The sequence below is a fragment of the Ambystoma mexicanum genome, chromosome 13, assembly GCF_040938575.1.
Source record: "Ambystoma mexicanum isolate Mex_15411 chromosome 13, UKY_AmexF1_1, whole genome shotgun sequence".
NCBI lineage: Eukaryota > Metazoa > Chordata > Amphibia > Caudata > Ambystomatidae > Ambystoma > Ambystoma mexicanum.
Genome location: NC_090938.1, coordinates 672,597,295 through 672,621,931, shown reverse-complemented (window position 1 = coordinate 672,621,931; position 24,637 = coordinate 672,597,295). Strand labels below are relative to the sequence as shown.

Here is a 24,637-nt window from a genome sequence, read left to right as displayed (position 1 = left end):
GGGAGTTCTTTCGTCGCAACAAAGGGTCGGTTGATTCCTTGCAATCGATCTGGGAGGCGTTTAAAGTATGGCTTAGGGGTAAGTTGATGGGAACATCCTATGGCATCTGGAGAGAAATCAGGAGAGAACTCGCGCAAGCCGAGGGAAAGCTCTGCAAACTAGAGGTCAATCAGCCTGCCAACGAGGGAAGAGAATATCTTCTGAAAATTCAAGCCCAAATGGAAACATTCAAAGCTCTAGCTGACAGAGAACTCCATTTATTTTACAGCCCACACGATATGGAGAAGGGAACAAATTCAGCAAGGCCATGGCAGATTTAATCGGAGCAGAAACAGGGGCTAGGCAAATCACTAGCATCTTAGACTCTACTGGGTCGGTACAAACATCCCTGGAAGTAATCAATGAAGTGTTCAAGCAGTTTTACGCCTCACTATATACTAACGCTGACTTGGTCGATCTGGAGGACCTCAGAAGATATATTGATTCTATCCCGCTCCCTGAGCTGGAGGATGAGGAGAGGACGAGGTTGGACCTCCCGCTGACAATAGATGAAATTGAACAGGCTATTGCCGACTTGCGAGCTGGGAAAGCTCCGGTATCGGACAGGATCCCAGTTGACTTTTACAAGACGTACAAAGATGAGCTGGCCTCTAGGCTGCTTGCGGTCTGGGAAGACTCTTGAGAGAGGTATGCTGCCAGCCACAATGAGGAAAGCTGTCATTTCAGTACTGCTTAAACCAAATAAGCCTCCCCAGGATCACTCGTCCTACCGCCCTTTATCTCTCATTAACACGGATACGAAAATGATTGCCAAAGCTATAGCCAGTCGCCTGATCCCTTATATGAATAAACTGATTCATACAGACCAATCGGGTTTCTTCCCATCACGCTCCATGGCGCTTAATTTGCGTACGTTCTTCGCCATTACATCACAATTAGACCCCAAAGCTAAAGTAGCTGCCATAACCCTAGACGCTGAAAAAGCTTTTGATTCTGTTTCGTGGAATTATATGTTTTTGATTTTAGCCAAATTTGGGTTTGGTCCAGTTTTTATAGGGTATATCCAAATGCTGTACAAGCTACCAACAGCTAGGGTAAGAACAAACAGTAACATGTCATCCCCCTTTACGCTGGAACGAGGCACGCGTCAGGGTTGCCCCCTTTCCCCTTTTATTTTTGCCCTCACTATTGAGGGAATGGCTGCTAAGATTAGACACAAACACACTTGGAGGGGCATCCGTATCAGAGGCTCCCCACAGCTCCTTTCATTATATGCTGATGATACGATGGTCTATGTTGGGAACCCTGAGGTGCATCTATCCCCTATTATGAATGCGATGTCCACGTTTTCTACTTACTCAGGCTATGAAATTAATCGGGCAAAGTCTGAGGTCATCCCGCTAACTCCAGTCATCACGCAGTTCCCAGCATTAAATGGGTTTAAATGGTCCCCGACTATTGCACGTTACTTGGTTATAATAATGGCTACAGACAGACCAACACTCCTCGTAAATAATCATGAAGCGTACCTGAATTTCCTGGAACACAAACTAAAAATTTAGGGGGCGTTAACGATATATCTACTTATGGCAGAGTTGCCATACTTAAAATGGTTGTGGTCCCTAAACTCCTCTACTTGTTTTGTGGGGTCCCCGTTTGGCCAGGAAGGGACTTCTTTCAAAGACTACAATAACTTTCCACCGCATTTGTGTGGGGAGGGAGGGTAGTCTGACTTAATTGCCCGAAAATGTGCGAAAGATATGAAACTGGCGGTTTGGCGGCCCCAGACTACTTACTATACTATCACGCAGCCCAGGCGCACTACGCTCGATACTGGGCTACCACAGCTGAGCCGCATGCCCATGTTCGGGCTGAAAAGTTTGTAGCAGCCCCTTCCAATATTCAGGCGATGCCGTTCTGCTCGGTCAAAAGGAACATAAGATATTGATCCTGTGGATTCCCCGGTCAGAGCCTGGTCGTCCCTGTTCGCTAGGGTGGGATGTGAAACCCCTTTCTGGCCATTCCTTTCCTTGTGGCACTACCCTGGGCTGGTACCTTCGTTTGATACGGCACTCCAAAAGAGATGGGACCCCGATAAGGAGATGAGACTGGGCAATCTATAGCCCTGGGGTAAAGTTTGCCACGCTGCGATTGGTGCAGGAAAAACTGGGGACCGGCCTTATTACTCTGCAATATTATTGGCTTAAAGCTGCATGCAAGAAAAAGTGTCCCACATTCCCAGATGCCCCAGAAACTCATCAATTTATCACCGCCACCATGACTCCAGACGGGTTTACGGGTTCTATATCTAGCCTCTACAAGGCAGCGCAGACACATTCCCCTTCCAAAAACTGTATGAAACAAAAATGGGAGCGGGATCTGGGTATTACGATAGATGATGCTAAATGGTCTAAATACTGTCAACACACTAAATCCATATCGCTTAATGCCAACTTTCGATTGATACAATTCAAGATCCTGATACACCTGCATATACACCACATAAAGCTTCCAAATTTAACCCAGACCAACAGTCTAAATGTCCTAAGTGTAGCTCTAACGACGCAAATTCTATTCACATGTGCTGCAGTTGCCCCCCAGTCCGCGCTTTCTGGGAGGAAGTTGCTGAAACGGTTAGTGATATTGTTGGGCTGTCCATTCCAGCAACTCCGCTAAAGCACTTACTGGGAGATATTGGCAAGACATCTGTCAGGATCCCTCGCCTTGTAGCTATTGCAAGTGCGGTTGCCAAGAACAACATTCTGCGGTGTTGGAAAGCTAAAGCAGCCCCTACTCATAAAGCCTGGCTGAAAGACTTGGTGTACGTCCAATAGGTTGAAGAGCTATATGTTAGATCCGTGCCGACGGTGTGCAGACCGAAAGACATTTGGGCCCCATTACGGGCATACTTGTACGACAGCCGAGACAGCGGAGATGAGTCAGACTCCTGAGTCTGTTTAATATTCTGCCTCTCATTCCTGCTTGTTCATTTCTGAATTTGATGGTTAAGTAACATGTGCAAAGCCCCTGAGTAACTTGTTGATGATCTACCTGCTCGACTAATTCCTGTCAGTTACTGTGTTTGTTGTGCGACTTACCTGGGGGGGGGGGTGTACGGTTTTATGTTCTTTGGGAGGTTTACACTTTATATCCGTAAATGCTGTGGTTGTCAGTTGAATATACCGAGGGTATGAATGGACAATTCTTGGGTGAAGGTGGTAATTTGGCCCATATGCTTTGAACTCTGGTTACATTTGAGCTCGGCTTGTATTTTTTTTTTTTAAATATATTTTTATTTTATCTCAACCAAACAACATTACAACGAAACATAAATAAAACACTTCAAACAACAAAACCAAACGAACAAAAAGTAAGGCACTGCAATCCCCATCCCTCCCCCCTATGAGCCTGTAGAGTGTTCGCCATCAGTGTCCGTTCCGTGCGGTGGGGCCTCATCGCTCTCAAGTCCAGTCGAGGCCGATCCCGCACCAAACAGCTCAGCTAACAACAACTTCCATGCCGTGAGGGAGCCTGTTTCTTCCCCATCCCCTGCCATACTGCCATCTTGCCACGCTGTCGTTTCGGCATCCGCCCATTTTTGGAGATCCCTCCACAAGACCTCCACTCGCGGCTTGTGACATTTCTTCCACTCCATGGCTATCCTGCGTTTGGCAAGCACATAGGCCAGATCTTTAAGTTTATCAACATGTCGAAGCTTACGCGCTCTGGGATACCCTCCCAGCAGACAAGCCCAAGCCGAATCCACCCTAAGCGTGATACCCCTCCCCGCCAGCTTCCGCGCCACTTCACCCCAGTAAGCTGCAATCACTGGGCACGCCCAGAACATATGTATCATGTCCGCATTCTCTTCGTTACACTTGGGGCACGCCTGGCGCCCACTACCTAGGAATTTGGAAATTCTAGGGGGGGTCATATATGCCCTGTGCGTAATATAGAGCTGTATCTGCTTAAACCTGGCGTTCCTCGATACCTTTTTGTGGTACCCCAGGGCACGCTCCCACATCCCATCTGACATCGGGGCCCCCATCTCCGCTTCCCACTCCAGTCTCAGGTGCCCTAAATCCTTCCCAACCTTTGTCATCAACATCTCGTACAACCTAGAGACCTCGTGTCCGCCCTCTGATGCGTCATACATCGTCTCCAGTGTGGCATCCGGTTCATCGGCCAAAGTAGTTTCGGGCCACATGCTCCGGACCTCCCGGACCATCCTGTGATATGTTACATATTGACCCCTGTGTAGTCCCGACCCTGCCTCCAGTTCATCGAACTCCATCAGGGTCCCATCCTGCCAGATGTCGCTCATTGTAATCAATCCCACTGACTCCCAATACGTCCGGATAATAGTTCTCAGCTGCCCGTCCTCCTTTGCCAGGGCGATCAGAGGGAACTGCGGCATACACGGCAAGGGGTCACCCATCATCCGACAGGCGCGCCGCCACATGTTCCTGCCAAGGGCCAGCATCTTAGGACGCTCCCTCATCCATGAGCCAGTCAACCAAATCACCTCCCGCAGATAGAAGGGGGAAAAGTCTTTCCCTAGCAGCCTATTTTCGGGGGTCTCTTCATCTGAAAGCCACCTGGCTACATATTGCAGTTGCGCCGCGATATAATAGGCCTCAAAGTTCGGCAGCTTCACGCCACCTTTCTCGTAAGAGTTCTGCAATTTCCATAATGCGACCCTGTTGCGCGTGCCTTGCCACAGGAAATTCCTACACACGCTATGTAGCCTAGCGAAAAACTTCCTAGGTATCATATGCGGGATGTTATTAAAGTAATGCAGGAGCCTGGGCAGCACCACCATTTTAAGCATAGCTCCGCGACCCATCATTGCTAAAGGCAATCTTTCCCAGAACCTCATGCACCTCTCAATCTTTCCCACAGCTAGTTCAGTATTATACTTGTGTTCTTCCTCGGTCGTGTGATACACGTCAATGCCCAAATACCGGAAGGAGCTTGTTGCCCACGGAATCCGCAGCACCGGCAACCTCTCCGCCGGTATCCCCACATAACTGCCCAGCGGGAATAATACGGATTTCTGAGGGTTAACCGCTATGCCGGACAACCAGGCGTACCTCTCCAATACCTCCAAGCTATACTGCAAATTCTCTTCCGGATGTTTCAAGTATAACAGCATATCGTCTGCATACAGGGATATGAGATGGCACTCTCCTCCCACCTCTATGCCCACCGGATCATATTGCTGCCGGAGGTAAACCGCTAAGGGTTCGAGGGCCAGTATGTACAACATTGGGGACCAAGGACATCCCTGCCTGGTACCTCTGCCTAACTGCCATCTGTCTGACACTACTGCACCCGTACGGACCCTAGCCAGAGGCGCACTATATAATAGCTCGGCCCACCTCATGTAGCATGGTCCCAGTCCGAACTGCCCCATAGCCGCCAGCAGCCATGGCCATCGGACGGAGTCGAACGCTTTAACCGCATCCAGCGCCACTATTGCCATTTCGCTGTCCTCACTGCCCCCCCATTCCACCACCCTGTGAAGGCGCCTGTGATTGTGAGTAATATTCCTGTTCGGGACATAGCCCATCTGGTCAGGATGGATCAGCTTGCCTATTACCCTCCGCATTCTGGCCGCCAGAACCGCTGTCAGGATCTTGCTGTCCTGGTTCAGCATCGACAGGGGCCGGTAGGAGCCACAATCATGCCCCGGTTTATTGGGTTTGGGGAGCGGTACTATAATCGCCTCCCTAAGTGATTCCGGCAGCCGCCCCACCTCGAACGCTTCATTAAACATCTCTAGCATGGGCGGGAGCACCTCCTCCCCATACGCTTTATAGAATTCACTGGGGAACCCGTCTGCACCCGGGGGCTTACAAGTGGGCAGCTGCCGCACAATCTCCTGCAGCTCCTCCAGAGTGATCGGAGCATCCATCTCCTCTCACTCTTCGTCACTTATCTTGGGCAGGCCTATGTCTTCAAGTACTACCTCTATCTCCTCCCGGCTTCCCCCCTCTCGATCCTCATATAATGCTTGATAATATTCTGCGAATGCTCCATTCACCCCTTCCTGGGTGTCCTGCTCCACTCCCTTTTCAGTGATAACTGATCGGATCGGGGATCTTGGGGTCTCGCTCTTATACAGCCAAGCAAGAAGCCTGCCCGTCTTGTCTCCCCCGGCATGCAACCTCTCAATGTACTTCCTGTAATTCAGATTACAAAGCCTGTCCCAATGTTCTGCGCACCTCTGTTACAGATTAATGACTTCCTCCATGTCCGTCCCCCCCTCCCCCAGCTCTCTCTCCAACTCAATCTCGGCTCTACGCAGATCTGCCAGGACTCCTCCCATTAATCCTTTGGATTTAGCAATGGCAACCCCCCTCATTACAACCTTAAAGGCCACCCACAAAGTGCCAGACGACTTGACGCTGCCTGTGTTCGCTTCAAAATAAGCAACAATCTCCTCCCTCACTTCCTCCCTGAAGACTGGATCCCTGAGCGCTTCCGCCCTTAGGCGCCATGTTGGAATACGCGCACGTGGGGGACAAAGCTGCCAACGCATGACCAGGGGCGAGTGGTCCGAAAGGACTCTCGCCCTGTAGTCTATCTGGTCACACTCCGCGACAACGTCCGGAGTGGCGAAAAAGTAATCCAGCCTTGTGTCTAACTGGTGCGGGGCCGAGTAATGTGAATATTGCCTCACGCCAGGGTGTCTCGTCCTCCACACGTCTGCCAGGCCAAGGTCTACCAGCAACGCCTGCAGTACCCTAGCCGCCGGGCTGGGCCTGTCCACCCTGTCATCTGACCTATCCTCCTTGGGGTCCAGTACACAATTAAAGTCCCCTCCCCAAATCACAGGACCCCCCCATCCCCTCACCCAGTCTAGTGGTCAGTGTCCTGAAGTATGTCGCCGTGTCCCGGTTGGGGGCATAGGTATTTATGACGCACACTACTTTATGTTCCACAAGCCCCCTTACCATGACCAGCCTCCCATCAGACTCCACAACCTCCCCAAGTAGCTTAAACGGGACATGTGGTGCAACCCAAATCAGCACACCTCTAGCATAGGCAGAATATGTAGATCCAACTACAGTCCCTCTCCACTTTCTCCCCACCAGTTCCAGTTTATCCCGTGTCAGATGTGTCTCCTGTAACAAGGCGATATCTATCTTTTGTCTTTTTAAGTACAACATGACCTTGTTACGCTTAAGGTAGCTGTTAAGCCCTCTAACGTTCCACGTTAGTATCCTAAGGTCCCCCATGATGCATCAGTAGCTCCCATCCCTCTCCCAGGTCCACTCGCCTCCCCCCTACCGCAAGGGCCCCCATCCCCACTTTCTCTCCCAGGCTCATATAAACTGAGCCACCCCACCCCCCTAACCCAACCAACTGCCCAGCTCCATCCCTGGATCTCAGGCATCCCTGTGTTCGGTTCTCTCTGGAACCCAAGTAGAGAACCCGACAGGGTGTCACCCCACACACCGTGACTAACCTAAACTCAAACTGGGGTACAAAGAACAGTCCCCGGAGGCTCCCCTCCCACACTACCGTATCCGCACACATGGACCATGTTTCGAAGTCCTAACGCATACACTATCATGACAAAGTCCCACAGACTATATTCCAGTCCCAATATTCATCGCCCAACCGGGCCCGCAGCGTCACTTATCTCTTCCAGTTCCATCCGCCATCCGCTCATCTGGCTCTTGAGGACAATTTTGTGCATCGAGCCATTCCATGGCCTCCTCCGGAGTGTCAAAAAACAGTGTCTTATTCTTAAAGAATATTTTCAATCTGGCCGGGTAAAGCAACATATACTTATACCCCGCTGCTCGCAATCGCCTCTTGACCGCCCCAAAGTTCATGCGACTTCGCTGCACTTGCAGAGTGTAGTCGGGGTAAGCAGTGATGGTCGCCTCTCCTCGCTGTATGGTACCCCCCTTACGAAAGTGCTCAAGGATCCTTTCCCGATCCCGATAGTTAAGGATCTTGGCGATCACAGGCCTAGGTGGGTTCCCCGGCGGTGGTCTTCTGTTCAAGGCCCTATGCGCCCTCTCCACCGCAAACCCCTGGGACAGGGCTCCCCCAGTGATCTCCTGCAGCAGCAAGTTCTCGATAAACTCCGTGGGGTTCTGGCCTTCAGCCCCCTCCTCCGGCAGGCCCACGATGCGAACGTTATTTCTCCGAGCGCGTCCTTCCGCCTCTTCGGCCCTACTTTCCAAGTTACCCACCCGCTGCACCAGGGCATGGATATCGCTCTTATATGCAGTGCAGTCCACCACAGTAGGGCCCATCTCCTTTTCCAGAGTTTCCGTGCGCTCAGCAAGGGCTCGTACATCCTGCCTCAGGAGGTTCACGTCCTCCTGCACCGCCCCGACCTGTAGTTCCAACGCAGTTTTCAATTCGACCACAGCAAGTTGGAGTTTGGTCTCCCACGTCGCCTTCAGGTCCGCGATCGCAGCGAGGACCTCTTGGTTCGCACCCCCGGCGGCCATCTCCTTGGTCTGAGCTTTATCCTTGCTCCTGGCACCTTCCAGGCCAGGTGACGTCTTGGCGTATTCGTCGAGCGTAGGCTGCTTATTCTTCGCCCTCAGAGGTTTGCTCGACATATCTCCAGTCAGGAGCGTCCTTCTGGCCGCGCTCCGGTCCAGACCATGGAGGCACCGTGCCCATACACCACGACTCAGTTGAGAGTCCCAGCTCGCCCCACAGCCTCAGGCACCGCTGTTGTACGGCGCACCTCCAGATGGGCCAGGTTGCGCTGCCCCCTTCGTTCCACTGAGAGGGCGCACGTATGCTGTGGTCCCAATCTACCGCTCCTTTGTCCCCTCGTCAGGCGGCCATTTTGTCGTCAATTGTGATCTCGCCACCAGTGCTTCATTCGGCTCTTAAGTACACGTGCGCACCACGAACCCGTGTAAAAATGTGTCCTCGGGTGCAGCCGGACTTCATGTTCACAGTCTTCCCATTTTCTGCCAAATCACAGCGGTCCTTGCGCGGTATCAGTCGGATAATGTACGGATCAGCGGGAGCTCCCGTACAGGCACGTCCTTTCACATGGCTTCCAAGCCACGCCCCCCTGAGCTCGGCTTGTAAACATACAATTTGATTTGAACTTTACAATGTAGAGTCACACCTTCATCTTCTTTTGTGTTGTGCCATTATTCTGGTTAAAAATGTGAATAAAAAGATGTTGAAAGAAAGGGGATACATTGTATCTCCACAGCACTAGGTGTGGGGTGTGCTGGTTTCACCTAATACAATGTAGACAGGATCCAAAGATCCTTTCTACCCTTGGGAACTGTAGTTTTCAGAAGGTTAGCCAGAGAACGTTAAAAGGGGAGCCCCAAGGGCAACCCAGCAACAATAGGCACTATGTGCCGAAAGTTGTCAGAGGATAACATTAAAAAGGCACTAGGGAGAGTCTTAAAAATGGCAACCATAAAAAGAGTAAAAGACTCTGAGCCTGGAAAAAAGGCTTGCACTCACTGATGAGGTCTAGAGACACATAATCCACCAGTAAAGCAAAATGGTCTGAGGTTGACACTGGCCAGGAAAATATATCCTTGCTATGAAAATCTTACCTAACAAAATGGGGTGGCTTAAAAAGTATAAATAGCACAGTGGGATTTGACATAGTCTTGTTTGGTCACTTTGTAGTCCCGTTCACCTTGTCCCTTTCTCTTCAGTTTTTATCACAGCTGAAGATCATGGACTATAGCCTGTTGGTGGGGATCCATGATGTGGACCGGGCCGAGCAAGAGGAAATGGAGGTGGAGGAGCGTGCAGAGGATGAAGAATGTGAGAATGACGGCATGTCTGGAAACCCCATAAGCTCTTATGGGACTCCACCCGATAGCCCTGGCAATCTCTTGAACTTTCCTCGATTTTTTGGGCCGGGAGAGTTCGACCCATCAGTCGATGTCTACGCTGTGAGAAGCCACGACAGTGAGTATCTATTGGGGAACGTTGCTCCAGGGGCTTGTTGAGCAAGAGCTCTGTGATCAATTGTAAACAAGAGAAGTGTAAAGAATCTTTTATGATGAACACTTTGAAATGTGTCTGTGCCTAATTCTGACTGTGAGGAGGATGTCTGCATCTTTTAGCTGAGCTTTAAACTGGCTACATACATTATGAAGATGCCCTTTCTCTGTAATTACATTTCTGATGCTTGTGGAATCTGCTTAGATCACATTCTGTGCATAGGCCGACATCTAGTGGAAGCTGCGAAGTATTAGTTTGTTTTTTTTTATACTCGAAAAGGGGCGTCGAACTAGGGCGTGCCAGTAATGCTAACCCTAGTGTGACGTCCACTGTACCTATGATCCCTCAGGCGTGTAGGATCGTCAGATTGTTTTTTTCCGCCATACTTATCGGAAGCATAGTTGCGGAGTTCCCTAGCTTTTATCCATTTATCATAGAATTATCAAAAAATCCCTGTTCTCAAACCCCACGTCGAAGATCGACGCCGGTACTTGAGACCAAGGAAGAACAGCCGTCGAGATTACACGACAGACTTTGGGCCTTGGAAGGCCTCTAGCCTCGGCCCAGGCCTCAGAAGGCCTCTAGCCTCGGCCCTGCAAGTAGGGAGAGTGGGGGGTTGGACATACTCGCACACACTTGTTTTCCTACATTTACCCGCCAGATGTTGACATATGGAGAGTACTCCATTTAAATTCTGCCCGAAGTGCAACCGTAAATTCCCCTGGGTAGATAAACAACACCTGTAACCGGTGTCTTCCAAGGGACCACCCTGAGGCAAATTGTAGAGCTTGTAAGCTCTTCAAAGCCAAGACACTTAAGGACCGCTCCACCAAGCGTTGGGCCCACTACGCCAGGTAACTTGAGGCCATTGACACAATGAGTTCCGTCAGCGATGGCAGCAACGCGGCTGTTTCGGACGGCGCGGGCACAGGGGTGTCGGCAGGCACCCAAGTGCAAGCCCCCGACCTCGGAGGACTGACCGGCGGGTCAGTTATGGGGACAGCACCCTGCGGCAAGAGCGCTACCCACACCTCTTCCACTAAACACACTAACCGCTCCCGAAATTCGACACGTGTGTCGAGTGATCGCAATAAGAAGGCACATAGAGAGTGGTCCGCCGAATCAGTGTCCTCTGGGCGTTCCAGGTCACGGTCGCCACATGACACACAGCAACCATCCACGATTGCTAATAGTGCCACACTATCTAAAGTCACGGAGGTATGGTGGTCGGAAGACGAATCCGACCGCTACCCCCATGCAGCACGTTCGAAGGCTACTTCGGTAGCTCGTTCGACGTCTGCTTCCGAGATTCCACGCCCCACTGCCAAGACTCCCGAATCTCGTGATCCCTCCTCTGATTCTCGACGCCAGGCGTCGAAAGATTCAGGAGAACCCAAGGGGTCAGGAAAAAAATTCCTCTACACATGGGAAGGGGGGAAAACAACATAAAAAAGCCTCTGAACACCAGGTTCAGAAGGAGAAACACCCCAAGTCTTTAGAAAAGTCCAAGGCCGCTGACCCTGTCCCTAGCCCAAAGATTGTCGCTCCCACTCCCCAGGATATGGGATTAGAGGAGGAACCACAGCAAGAAAGGGTAATTCCCAGTTGCAAAGAATGGAACTCTGAAGATATTGACAGAGTAATGAGGAGAATGTCATTTTTTGAAGATTTTTACGAAAAAGACCCTAATTACTTCCAGAGCTATCACAATACTTACGAAAAAGACCCTAATTACTTCCAGAGCTATCACAATACCCCTGCTACCTCTGGCCCTTCTGGATCCAAAGACCCTCAACCTAAGAGACTCCGTACTGAGACTCCAGTTCAGGGGCTGATTTCAGACCCTTTCAGTGTTGAACCTTACCAGCAGTATGGTGAGGATTCAGAAGTACAAATACTAGACGACCAGGTCGGGGTCAATTATTATGGAGATGATGAGGACCAGGAAGAGGAGGAGGAAGACTAGGCTGAGGCCTATAGTCTCGACTCCCCTATTCCCAAGGACCCCCGTTGAATGACTCACCTGTTGACAATCAGCCCTTGCTTAACAAAGTTTTAGCCAAGGCTGCAGCCCATTTCCAAATTGACACTCAGGGGGCCCAAGAAAAGAGAGATCTTGCAGAGCAAATTCTAGGGGATAAAAGATCCATTGCCCAGGCTATCCCCATTCTAAAGTCTATTCAACACAGAATCGATCCTTCTCTGCTCACCCCTAATCTTACCCGGGCAGTTAACCCAGGAATAGAAAGGTTATTCAGGGCCGCTCCCTACGACCCACTTTACATAAGGGGTCAGCTAAAACCCAACTCATTAGTGGTTACAACCACCAGGAAGAGGGCGGGAACACCACTAGCATCTTCAGAAGCTCCCCCGGACAAGGAGAGCAAGAGAATATATGGGCTAGGAAGGAAGGTGCATCCACTTTGGCATACCAAGCACGTATTGCCAACACCACCACTTTGCTGGCAAGCTACAACTGCCACCAATGGGAACGGGTAGCTGCCCTCATTGCCTCTGCACCAGAACCTCTAAAGAGCTAGTTGGCCCAGATTGTGTCGGAAGGAAGATCAGTGTCCGGATGCATTCTCAAGGCTACCTTCGATGCAGCAGACAATGCAGGGAGGCTGATAGCAGAAAGCACAGTAATCAAAATACACTCTTGGCTGAGGCAGTCAGGGTTTAAACCCGAGACCCAAGCCACCCTCATTGACATGCCGGCGGAACCAAACGTCCTGTTTGGAAAAGCAGTGGAGGAAGCGCTAAAAACGGCTAAGGACGAATATGTCACCTTAAAGTCCCTTGGCCAACTAACAAACCCACAAACCAGCAGGGAAATAATAATTTTCGTCACTCTTGCGGCCAAAACTCCCAGAGAGGGTCCCATTACTTTCAGAACCAAGGAACATCGTGGGGCGGCAACCAACAAGCTACCCAGGGTTTTGCCAGAGGTCAAAAGAGGGGCCGTGGTAGGGGGAGAGGCAGCCCAGGTAGAGGCGCTACACCTCCCAACAAACAGTAACGTTCCGCTTAGGGGTTCCTTCCCATGCATCCACAGTAGGGGGGCAAATTTCCATCTTCACCCACGCATGGGAAGGGGTCACTTCGGACAGATGGGTGCTGTCCACAATGTCCGTGGGATACTGTATCGAACTATTGGAACGCCCCCGCGACCATCCTCCAAGACAGAAGATACACTCCTTGGAGCACCAAAGAATCCTCCTCGAAGAGATCGCCATTCTTCTTGCAAAGGATGCGATAGAACTCGTCCCGGGCAACCAGGTAAACAGGGGTATTTATTCAACTTACTTCCTTGTTCCAAAAAAAGATCTAACGATGCGCCCAGTATTAGATTTACGCCCTGCAAAGAAGTATGTCAAGCCACAAAAATGTTGCATGACTACACTCCAGGAAGTAATGCGCCTACTAAAAAGAGGAGATTACATGGCAACATTGGATATGAAAGATGCTTATTTTCATATTTCCATGCTCCCAGCGCACAGAAGATTCTTGCGCTTCAAAGTAGACAGCCAGCACTACCAGTTCAAGGTGCTGCCCTTCGGAATAGCCTCGGCTCCAAGGGTATTCACCAAGGTACTGGCGGTGGTGGCGGCGCACCTACGCAGGGAGGCAATCCCAGTGTACCCTTACCTGGACGACTGGCTCATCACAGGGGAAACCCCAGTAATTTGCAGATCAAACATTCAAAGAACAATCAACCTCCTCTTCCAATTGGGCTTCTCAATCAACGAGAAAAAAAATCAAGCCTGGTGCCAAGCACCTCCAACCAGTTCGTAGGAGCTGTCCTAAACACCAAAGAGGGGTTGGCTTTTCCATCAGAGGAAAGAATTCGAATCTGTTACTGCAAATTCCTCAATATCAGTCCGGTCACCAGATAAGGGTGCGCAAAGCAATGTTTTTGCTAGGCATGATGGCATCATGCATTTACCTGGTTCCCCACGCGTGCCTGCGCATGCGACCCATGCAGGAATGGTTGGCGAAACGGTGGTCTCAGGCAAGTGGTCAGTGGAACGATCTAGTGGTCGTTTCGCCAACACTAGTACAAAGTCTTCGCTGCTGGACAAGAGAGAATCTTTCAAAGGGGAAACCCTTTTACGACCCAGAAATACAGGCCTTCGTCATAACGGATGCATACCCGTCAGGGTGGGAGCACACCTCCTTCATCACACAGCTCAGGGTCTACGGTCTCACATAGTGGCTCAGAATCACATCAACCTGCTAGAACTTCTGGAAGTCTTCAGAGCGCTTCGGGTGTTCAAACCCGGCAAATCCTAACAGACAGCACGACGGCTATATTTTACATAAACAAACAAGAGGGCACTCGTTCGCCAAATCTGTCCAGGCGTGCCCAGAAAATTTGGATATGGGCACTCAGACGGAACATTTACCTGTCGTCTCAACATGTTCCAGGGGGTCTCAATTTTCTAGCGGACACTTTGAGCAGAGATCCCCTCCCAGAAGAAAACGAATGGCGTCTACACGAAGAAGTCATAGATCTCTTCTCTCAGTGGGGTTTCCCCACTATAGACTTATTTGCCACAAGTGAAAACAGACAATGCTCAGAATTTGCATCCAGGTTCCCCCAGCCAGGCTCCAAGGGGAACGCGCTGTGGATGAACTGGTCAGGGATGTTTGCCTACGCTTTTCCACCAAACCCTCTGATGAGGAAGGTGGTCAACAAGATACACAGGGAATCGATGACGCTCATCCTAGTTGCTCCTATGTGGGCGAGACAACCATGGTTCCTACGCAGACTGGCAGCGTGCAACCCCATCAGACTCCCGTGCTGGTACAACCTACTCTCCCAGCACGAAGGACAAACGGTGCATCCTCAACCGAACTCGTTGAACTTGGCAGCTTCGGCCATCTCAATTTACTGCAGAGATGTATGGATATCTTAAAGGAAACAAGAAAACCTAACACAAGGCACTGTTACTTTAATAAGTGGAAAAGATTTGTTATTTGGTGCCAGAATAAACAAATCAACCAAGTTGATTGCACTCCTTCCAATATTGCTACCAACATTCTCCACTTACTGGACGCAGGGTTGATATTTAATTCACTCAAGGTACACCTGGCGGCGCTGTCAGGTTACATCACCTCCCATACCAAGGTGTCATGGTGGAAGGTGCCTGTTGTCCAAGCCTTTATGGAAGGGGTGAAGAGACTCCACCCTCCAATTTCAGGGTGGGACCTTAATGTGGTGCTTGCTAAACTCATGGGTCCTTCCTTTGAACCCATGCATAAAGCTAGTCTCAAACACCTGAATTATAAAACAGCCTTCTTAGTAGCCATTTTCTTTTATTGTTTATGGTTAAAAGAAACCTTTGCAATGCCAATATAAATAGACTAACAATTAGCATATCAAAGAAAAGGAAAAGAAAATCATAAAAAACCAAATTAATAACAACCATCTCAATACATAGCGGTCATCAATAATTCATAATCCCACATTTCTTGAATTCATATAAAAGATTTAAACCACAAGTTTACAGATCACAATTAATTTTGCCATTAATAAATAGACAACCTATTTACAAACACAACCATATTCTATCACCTGATTTAAAAAGCATAGCAGCGGATCAGTTCGAAACAAAGACAAAAGTAACACATATTTTACATCACCGGCAAGTTATAGTAGACCCCTTCGTGCTCATTATTCACTTCATACCAATTGCGAAACCGAAGTAAACGCTGACTTTTCAGATAATTTTCTTTCTAAAATTGTCAAAAAATTGGTTAAACTCAAAATAAGGCTTTGCGACCTGCCCCACATACACCTTTGCCATAGATTCTCCCTGTTCAGCATGAATCCTGCGCAGAGATACTCTCCAAACATCACTTTCCTTTCAGATTAAAAATTCATACAATATACAGTTAAGTGTTTGAGTGATTCTATAGTATTGTTACTGTTACAGAATCTGCAGTAACCAGTAATACTCTTGTCTTTGTACTGATTCCGATTCATCAATTTTTCATTTGTTTGTAACTGATTCATACGAAATCTCAGATATAGTGTCCGAGCTAGACTGCATGGAAAAATTATGTGGTACTGTGGACGATAACCCCACTGCTTGGAGAATTTTGCATATTCAGAGAAGGATTTATAAGTATTTATTTTATCCATCAAAAGACACCAATAGTAGCGACAATATTTCAATTTAAATGAAGGGAGTCCTAGTATTAGATCCTCATGAGTAATCAAAGTAGAAGCTAGTATTTCCTCCATCCTATTCCTAAATTTCAGAAGCGATGGCGGATAGCCTTGGACAATCATCATCCCTAAATCTTCATATAATGAATCTTTAGGGGGTGATAACATTTTAGCACAATGAACTAGTGATCTCCAATGCCATTTAACAGATAACAGCAACAAACCTAACTCTTGGCAGATGATTACATTTGGCGTGGACATGGCCAAACCCAGTACTTTATTCCACATTTTGCCCTGAATTATGTCTAATATTCCCTCTATATCATAAAGGCATATATCCAAGGCATAAAGTAGAATCGGCTCAACTTTCTGTAGATAAAATTTAAGAATTGGAAGCAAAGAAAATTTCCCCAATCAATTATAGATCAGTTTCATTTGAACAGTCAGTGATTGAACTTTGGTATCAATGATCGGCTTCCAGCCAGCGAGTGAATATGTAGTTTATAGGTGGTAACCCAGATAACAAATGGAAGGTGACTTCGGAATCGCGATACCATTAAGGCACCATGTAAATCTAGCCGATCTTTTGCGTCCGTCAGCAAAGACAATGATAAAGGACTTTTCAGGGTTCATTTGTAAATTATGTTTGTTAGCAAAAGAATAGAATAAACCCAACCTAATGTGGAGCCCAAAGGGTGTTCGATCAAAAAAATAGGTCATCAGCAAAGCTTATCCAATTTAGTGATAAAACTCCTAATTTTACGGGAAAAATACAAGCCTCTTTCCATTCTTCATCTAAATCCAATAGATACAGATTAAACAGTACTGCCGCAAGATTGCAGCCCTGCTTAAGACCTATTGCCGTAGGTATGGAATCAGTAAGGGCACCAGCTTTTGTCAGTCGAATCCTGTAAGTAGTTTGCTTATGTAAGGCGACAATCGTTGCAACCAATTGGGGAGAAAAACCATATTTAATCAATTTCGCCCACAGTAACACTCTAATAACTGAGTCGAAGGCCGCCGTAAGATCAAGGGCTGCCATATAAATTGGCCCAGAACCAGATAACCTAGTCAGCTGGTGTAGATGAGCAATTATCGTAGCATTTAATTGGCAGCCCATATAACGGCGAAAACCGATCTGGAATTTAGGCAGGCGATTATAAGTACTGATGTGTTGGTGAATGGATTGTAATAATAACCCAGTGAACATTTTTGCAGCAGTCTCCATAAGAGCAATAGGCCTAAAATTGGCTGGCTCATTCATGGGGCCCTTCTTGTAAACCGGTATAATGATAGCGGAGCACCAAGAATTTGGAATTCTACCGAAATAATGAATAGCATCAAATTTGGTTTTAAAATTCAAAGCCCACAATTCTGGATTAAGTTTGATTAAACATGGTGGAATACCGTCCGGACTGGCTGCTCTTGAACCATTGGATTTAACAATAGCCATACGTATATCCTCAATAGTCCAAACACAAACATCAGCAATTGGATCAGACCAATTCATATAGGTCATGCATTACATCCATAAGAAGGGTCCTTTCTTTACTGTCCATAAGGATAAACTGGTTCTACGGATAACACCCTAGGTTCTCACTTAAGTTAATTTCTAAATTCCATGTTAACCAGTCCATTGAGTTACTGTCCTTCTTCCAAGAACCCAAGAGCTCTGCTGAGGTGAAACTACACACATTAGATGTGAGAAGAGCGGTCCTCTACTACGTAGACAAGACCAGAACGCTAAGAAAGACAGATCAGCTGTTTGTCTCCGTAGCTACAGGCAGAGAAGGAGATCGCGTCTCTAAAGGTGCCATCTCTAAATGGATAGTCAAATGTATTCAGCTGTGTTACTCTCTTTCAGAAAAAACACTGCCTTTTACTCCAAGGGCCCACTCTACAAGAGGTACCGGGGCCACTCTGGGTTTCATTGCAAATGTACCCCTTGACACCATTTGCAAAGCGGCTACATCGAGCTTTATTCACACTTTTACTCAGCACTACTGCATTGACACTCATTCCAAGACAGATACTCAAGTGGGACAAGCGGTTCTAAGACATTTGTTCGCTCATGACCCTTCTCACACACCACCTCCTTCTTCTAACACTGCTTGCTAATCTATGCACAGCATGTGATCTAAGCAGATTCCACAAGCCTCAGAAGGGATACATCACTCACCGTAATCGTATTTCTGATGCTTGTATCTGTTTAGATTCACATGCGCCCACCCTTCCTTCCCTCTGAGAGAAGGCGCATGGATGCTTGTAGTCTCATCTATCTGCTTGGATACTCTACTGACGCTACTCCTCATGCTACCTCATGTCAGAAAAAATACAATCTGAGGGTCCTACAAGTGTGAGGGATCATGGGTACAGTGGATGTCACACTAGGGATAGTATTACTGGCACACCCTAGTTCGACGCCCCTTTTCGAGTTTCAAAAAACAAACTGTAATACTCTGCAGCTTCCACTAGATGTCGGCCTATGCACAGCATGTGAATCTAAGCAGATACAAGCATCAGAAATACGATTACGATGAGTAATGTATCCCATACAATGCTTGGCAAGATATGAGAAGCAGACGGTCTATTTTTTTTAAAACAAATGTTAATGTTTTCCAATTAACAGTCAAACCAAAGAAAACTTTACCAATAAACTTCAGTACAAAATCATACATAATCAAACCTGGTTCATCATTCCTATTAATGCCACTGCCACCCTTCGCCCCATAATGTCCCCACTTAATGTCCAACTGCCCCCTCTCAGCGGACTGTTTTACCACCCATCACTCCCGGTGGTCCTACCTCTGATTGCTGTTTAACCCAATTCCAATCATCAAGCCCATATTTTCTCTTACTTATGGGGATACCCCCTGTCGACCCTACTTTCCATTCCTCCATTATAATCCATCCCTTCCTGCAACCTGTGTATGTATAGAGATATAACAGCGCCCCTGCACAGCCAACACCACCTTACCCATCATGGCAGTTCTAATCAGACTTTTCTCTTTGGTGTTGAAACCCAAGTTCCCCTAAACGCGTAACAGTAGCAACTTCGGGGAGTCCAGCAGCGACCTTCTGACATTCCCGGCAGCCTAGTTCTGACCAGATCCCAAAAGGACTTCACTTTGGGGCACTCCCATATCATGTGGAAGAAGGATCCCATGCGCACCTTATATTTCAAACACAGTGGATCTACTGCCCTACTCATCTGATATAGTTGGTCTCTACTATAATATACTCTATGCAGCACCTTGTATTGTATTAGCCGCAATCGGGCAGTTATGATTGCGTCTCTTGGTGAGCTCACTGCTTCAACCCAGTCTTCCTCCTCCAGGGATCTCAAATCTTCCTCCCGTTTCTCTGTGAGCTTTTGCATGGGTTTGGAGGTGAAACTCTTCAGCACCTGATCAAATTACGTAATGGTCTTACCCTTGATTTCCCCCCCTCCAGGTAGGTTGCACATATCTTGTTGCACTTATTGTCCTTTATTTATATAGGTAATCCCAAACACATCGGCCCGAGAGTCATGGAGGTATTTCAGAGGTGTGGCACGGTCAGTGGCCCAAGGATAAATTGGGGTAAGTCTGAAGTCATGGTGATAAAGGAAGGAGAGGAAGCGATAGCTGAGGCTTACAAGCTCAAGATTGTGAGGGATAGGATTATATATTTGGGTATCAGAGTGTGTGTGAAGGACTTCATGTTTCTCTGGGAGAATTTGGACCTGGTTTTGGACAGGCTTAAGGGAGATGCCAAATACTGGGTGACCCTTCCCGTATCACTGGTGTGAGGGCAAATCCATTTAAAATTGTATTGGTACCGTACCTCTCCTGTGCTCCTGCATCCCCTGGTGCAGGTCCCACAGAGGTTCTTCTGGACTACTGAGAAACTGCAGAGGAAAACGTTATGGGGAAAAAGTTCTGAGGGTATCGCGCAGGACTCCAACTAGATCAGTATGGGATGGAGGGCTGCATGTTGCAATATAGTACAGGTGTAACGATCCCGCTCGTGTAGGCCATATTCATCCTGTAAGTGTTGAAAGGAGGCTAATTGATGTTGCACTAAGATATCCTTCACTTTCCGGATGTCCCTACCCTACAATATTCTCTGCAAACCCAATTTTTGTACCTCAGTAAGATCTGCGTTCCCCCATAAGGTTGCCTCCAGGGTCATGACTCCACCCTCTCCTCAATCACGTTGCTTTAAGAGCCGCTTTACAAGAAGCAATAGTACAGGCCCCGGGTTGTGTCATATCCCGTGTCGGCCAGCTCCAGTATAATACCTGCAAGGGAGGACGGGTTCCCATTCGACTCATTTTCAGTGCGATTTGAGGCAAACCCCTTCCATGAAACAGCCACTCATTTATTGCCATCATTTGGGAGTGTTGGGTAAGATTATCATATTAATGATAAATCGTTCTGACCTGTGTCAGCCACAGAACATTTTGCTTTTACTGGTGGATTCTTATTCCTTCTATCTCTGTGAGTGGGAAACTTTTTCCACACTCACAGAATCTTTTACTCTTTTTATGGGTGTCATTTTTAAGACTCTCCATAGTGTCCTTTTTGACATCTTTTTGGCAATAGGTGCCTGTTGTTGCTGGGTTGCCCTTGGGGCTCCCCTTTTAACTTTCTCTGGTTAACCATATGAGAACTACAGTTCCCAAGGTTAGAAAGGATCTTTGGATCCCTTTTCCATTTTATTACGTGAGACCCGCACCCCCCACCTTATGTGCAGTGCTTGGGAGATACTGAGTCTCCCCTTTCTCATTTTAAATGAAACATTTATGTTGCAAGGACAAACTTTCCTTTAATGATTGGTGGCAGTGAACCTTTTTATTAATTTGGTGCACCTTTATCGCGGGCTGTTTGCACAGCCCTGATAAAGGCACCCATGGTTGCTCATTTTACTAAAATGGACCCCATCTTGTTATTTCTCCATTTTAGTGTTCCTTGTCCTTTCTTGTTCCTTCCCCTGGCAACCAGGGCGGGAAATTCCTTTGTGTGATTTTTATCTTCATCAAGAGTTCTGTGGACTCCCCGCACAGGCTTCAGAGTGTCTGAGAGGGCAGGAAGCGAGGGAGGAGTCCAAAACTCTGCAGCCCTTTGTCTTCCAGCCTAAGTGTGAGATTCCAGTTCAAACTGGAAGGCTGGCTGTCCTGAAAGGATTGCCAACCCCAGGTTTAAATGTGGCAAGGGTATTTGGTTGGGTTCCTGCGTAAGAGTCCGATCCTGGAAGCTGAAGAGGTAGTCGACCACTGGAACCAAAACCGAAGAGGATGATGAAGGAAAAGCGGCTGAGATGATTTCCAGCGTCTGGAGAGCTTGCTGTGTAGCTGGAGCCTGCTGTAGCCCTTCCTTCCAATCGACCTGGGGACTACGAAAACGGCGACCCCGACCCAGTCTGGTAAGAATCACTAGACCCAAGTCTTGCATTTTGAGACATCCCACGCTGTGCTGCGGCCTTGCGGGGCTGCAAATCCCTAATTCTCTGGGACCTCGAGCCACTTGCACTATCTGAACGTACCATGCCCTGAAGATGGTCTAACTTTTCCTCCCTGTCTCCCTTCCTGCATGGTGGCGCCTCTATGCTCTTGGAAAAACTACAGAATAATCGTGAGACCTATTTGTTGTTTTTTACACTGTTAATTGTATTATATGCACTTACTCTGCCTTAGCAGACTGGTTATCGTTCAGAAACCAAGGCCTCTGAATGACTGTTGTTTCTCTCCCGTGTTCCCTCCCTCCTTGAGTGCCTTTCCTTGTGTATAGGCGCTTTACAAATAAACTTTGCCATACTATTGTGCGTGCAAGGTCTTCCGAATTCTGAATCTCACTGAAACTTCGTGGTCATCCTGCTGGATCTCCAGAGGCACAATTCCAGTCCGAAAAGTCCCCTCAACACAGTGCTGGACCTTGCAAACAACGAGAATCCGGCCAGCGGTATTCTGTCTTCTTCTGTGCTCCTGAAAAGGCACCAAATCCACAGAGCCGCATCCAGCTGTGAGGAAAACCTTGCCTAGAGCCTGCCCGTGATCCTTGCTGCAAAAGTCCTTCCAGTCACCTGTCTTCTTAAGGAAGGAATTCAATGACCAGGTTGTTGGCTGCAGATCCTCCTTCTGCTGCAAAATCTTTGTGTATGTGCTGAGGTACTGTGCTGGCTTGGGTATTTACTAACCTTAAGTATGTTGTGATTCCTGTGTAGTTATGGGGTGTTTTCTGTGATTGGGAGGCTTCCCGTCCAGTTCACCCAGGAACACTGCTGGAATCCTCCTAGGGTGCCTTCTGTGAAGCCCCTGGACACTGAACTAACTCTAAAGTAAAATACTCACCTATTTGAACAGTCTTCCTTAGGAACTCTGATTTATGCTACTTAAGAACCTAGCCTGACACTGCCTATTGAACACTAGACCCTAGTGACCACCCTTCTGCCACTGAGAACACTTATGCTCCAAGAATAAGGGAAAGGCTTTTAAAGGATTGGGCCCTTTTGCCTAGAAAAAAGACTGTGTTTAAAAGTTACTTACTTGTAAAAGAGTTGGTTGGTAACTATCTCTGAGAGTGAACAGTTATAAAAGTGATTACCTTAGAAATGTTCTGCCATTCTGAAAAGTAGATATAAGCTTATTATACTCACCTGTGATTTGGGTGTGCCTCGTCGCCAAATGTAATGCTGTTGGCTTCACTTAACTATTTCTTTCAGAAAATAAGTGTGTAGGTTTCCCAACTGGGTCTTGCTTCCCCCTGTCCATAATATGTTTGCATTAGGTTTTACCTACCTAGAATAACCATGTCATTCATAAAGTGTAGCACTGGGGTTTGCTTTCCCTGGTCTGTATTAGACAAACACAAAAAGAGTCTTAGATTTCTAGCTGACTTATAGCTCCTGTAAAAAGTGTATAGGGTTTACTTACCTTGTGTATAACGTGTTATCCTAATATAAGTTATATTGGTTCCCTTAGTCTGTGAACTGAAAAGCAACTGTAATTGAATATTACACCACAAGGTCCAACTCCTCTAGAATAACTGTGTTATCCTGAATCAGAGTTAGTTTTATACTGTTCCTAAGATCTGTGTTTCACTAGATAAGAAAAGTATATCGTCCTGTTGATATTACTATGTGATTTCCTACTGAGTGTCACAGTACAACTGATGAGGTCTACTACCCTGGTATTACTGAAAGTAATCTAAAAGTAACTATTGGTTTGGACTTTCCTAGAACTCCGGTTAGGTGTTCCAAATAAGGTTAAATGCTTCCGTCTGTGCACCTTCAAGCATAGTGTTGTTTTTAGAATTGTGGTGATATATATAATGTGATTACTTATTTCCCCCATGTTTTATTTGGGCCTACTTGTATTTAAATAAACCATTTATTTTTTACAATACATTGTTTTGCAGTGTTTCTTTGGACCCTTTGTATTAGAATTTCATTTGTACTGATCCTACAGCCCCCTCCCCCTCCCCCCTCCTAAAATGAGCCTGGCTGCTCTGTCTACGCTACCCTGAACTGCCTTATACTAAGATTGGAATCTTGTACTGGCCGAGTTGAATGGTTTTAGCCCTTAGTTGGACTTCAGAAAAACTGTCCTAACAAGGAGGGCCAATAATGTTGTACATTTGGGATCCCCAGCCCTCCATCCCATACTCATCTAGTTGGCGCCTTAAGTATTAGGGGAGTTTTCCTAAAGTCCACCTGGAGGTAACTCTATAAAACTATCCCCTGGTATACAGATCCCCAACTTGTAGTATAGGTCTGTAGTACCCAAATGATTGGTAGAATTGCAGAGAAGCCAGGCATATCTTATGAGGAGGATGTCATGAGGATCCGCTTGAAGCCCAAAGCCAAGTGCAACTCCTGGTACGACTCAGACCTCGCCACCCTTAAACGCAAGTGCAGGGTGGCTCAGAGGAAATGGCTTGCTTCATGTACATCCTCTGTCAAACTGGCCTGCCGCCTGCTCCAAAGGCAATACCGGCCCTCTCTCCGCACCAAGAAGAGAGCCCACATCCAAGTCTGCATCTCTGTGGCATCTAACAACTCGGCTGAACTCTTTAAATTCTGCAAGGAGCTGGCCAATCTTGCTGCAGTCTCGATCTCTCCTGTCACCTCCCAGGCCCTCTGCACGGCCCTGGCTTCTCATTTCATCTCTAAAACTCAGGACATCCTGCCCTCGCTCTCTTCTTTCCCTCCTACCCCCTCTACTCCCTGCTCTTCCTCTTGCCCTTCTTCGGCCACCTCTCCAACGTCGTCCTCTGCCTTTCCCCTGTTCTCCCCAGATGAGGTTTCTAGACAAGCCCGATCTATGAAATTCTCGTCAAAAAAGGTTCACCCCTGTTCCTCCAAAACTATTAAGGACCACATTGACACCTTGGCCCCTGCCCTGGCTGACTTCTGCAACCACTCCTTCGCCATTGGCGTCTTCCCTTCTCCCCCCTGAAGCACTCCCTTGTGCACCCTCTTCTTAAGGAACCCACAGCCGACCCCTCCTGCCTGGCT

General features: G+C 47.7%; 1 protein-coding gene across 1 annotated transcript in view; it reads left to right on the top strand.

Annotated features, from left to right (window-relative positions):
• PIP4K2B (phosphatidylinositol-5-phosphate 4-kinase type 2 beta) overlaps positions 1–24,637 on the top strand; it is a 771,463-nt gene that overhangs the window by 559,475 nt on the left and 187,351 nt on the right. The window contains exon 8 of the mRNA XM_069634696.1: positions 9,672–9,930. Within this exon, the coding sequence (XP_069490797.1) occupies positions 9,672–9,930 (259 nt within the window). The remainder of the gene's footprint in view (positions 1–9,671; positions 9,931–24,637) is intronic.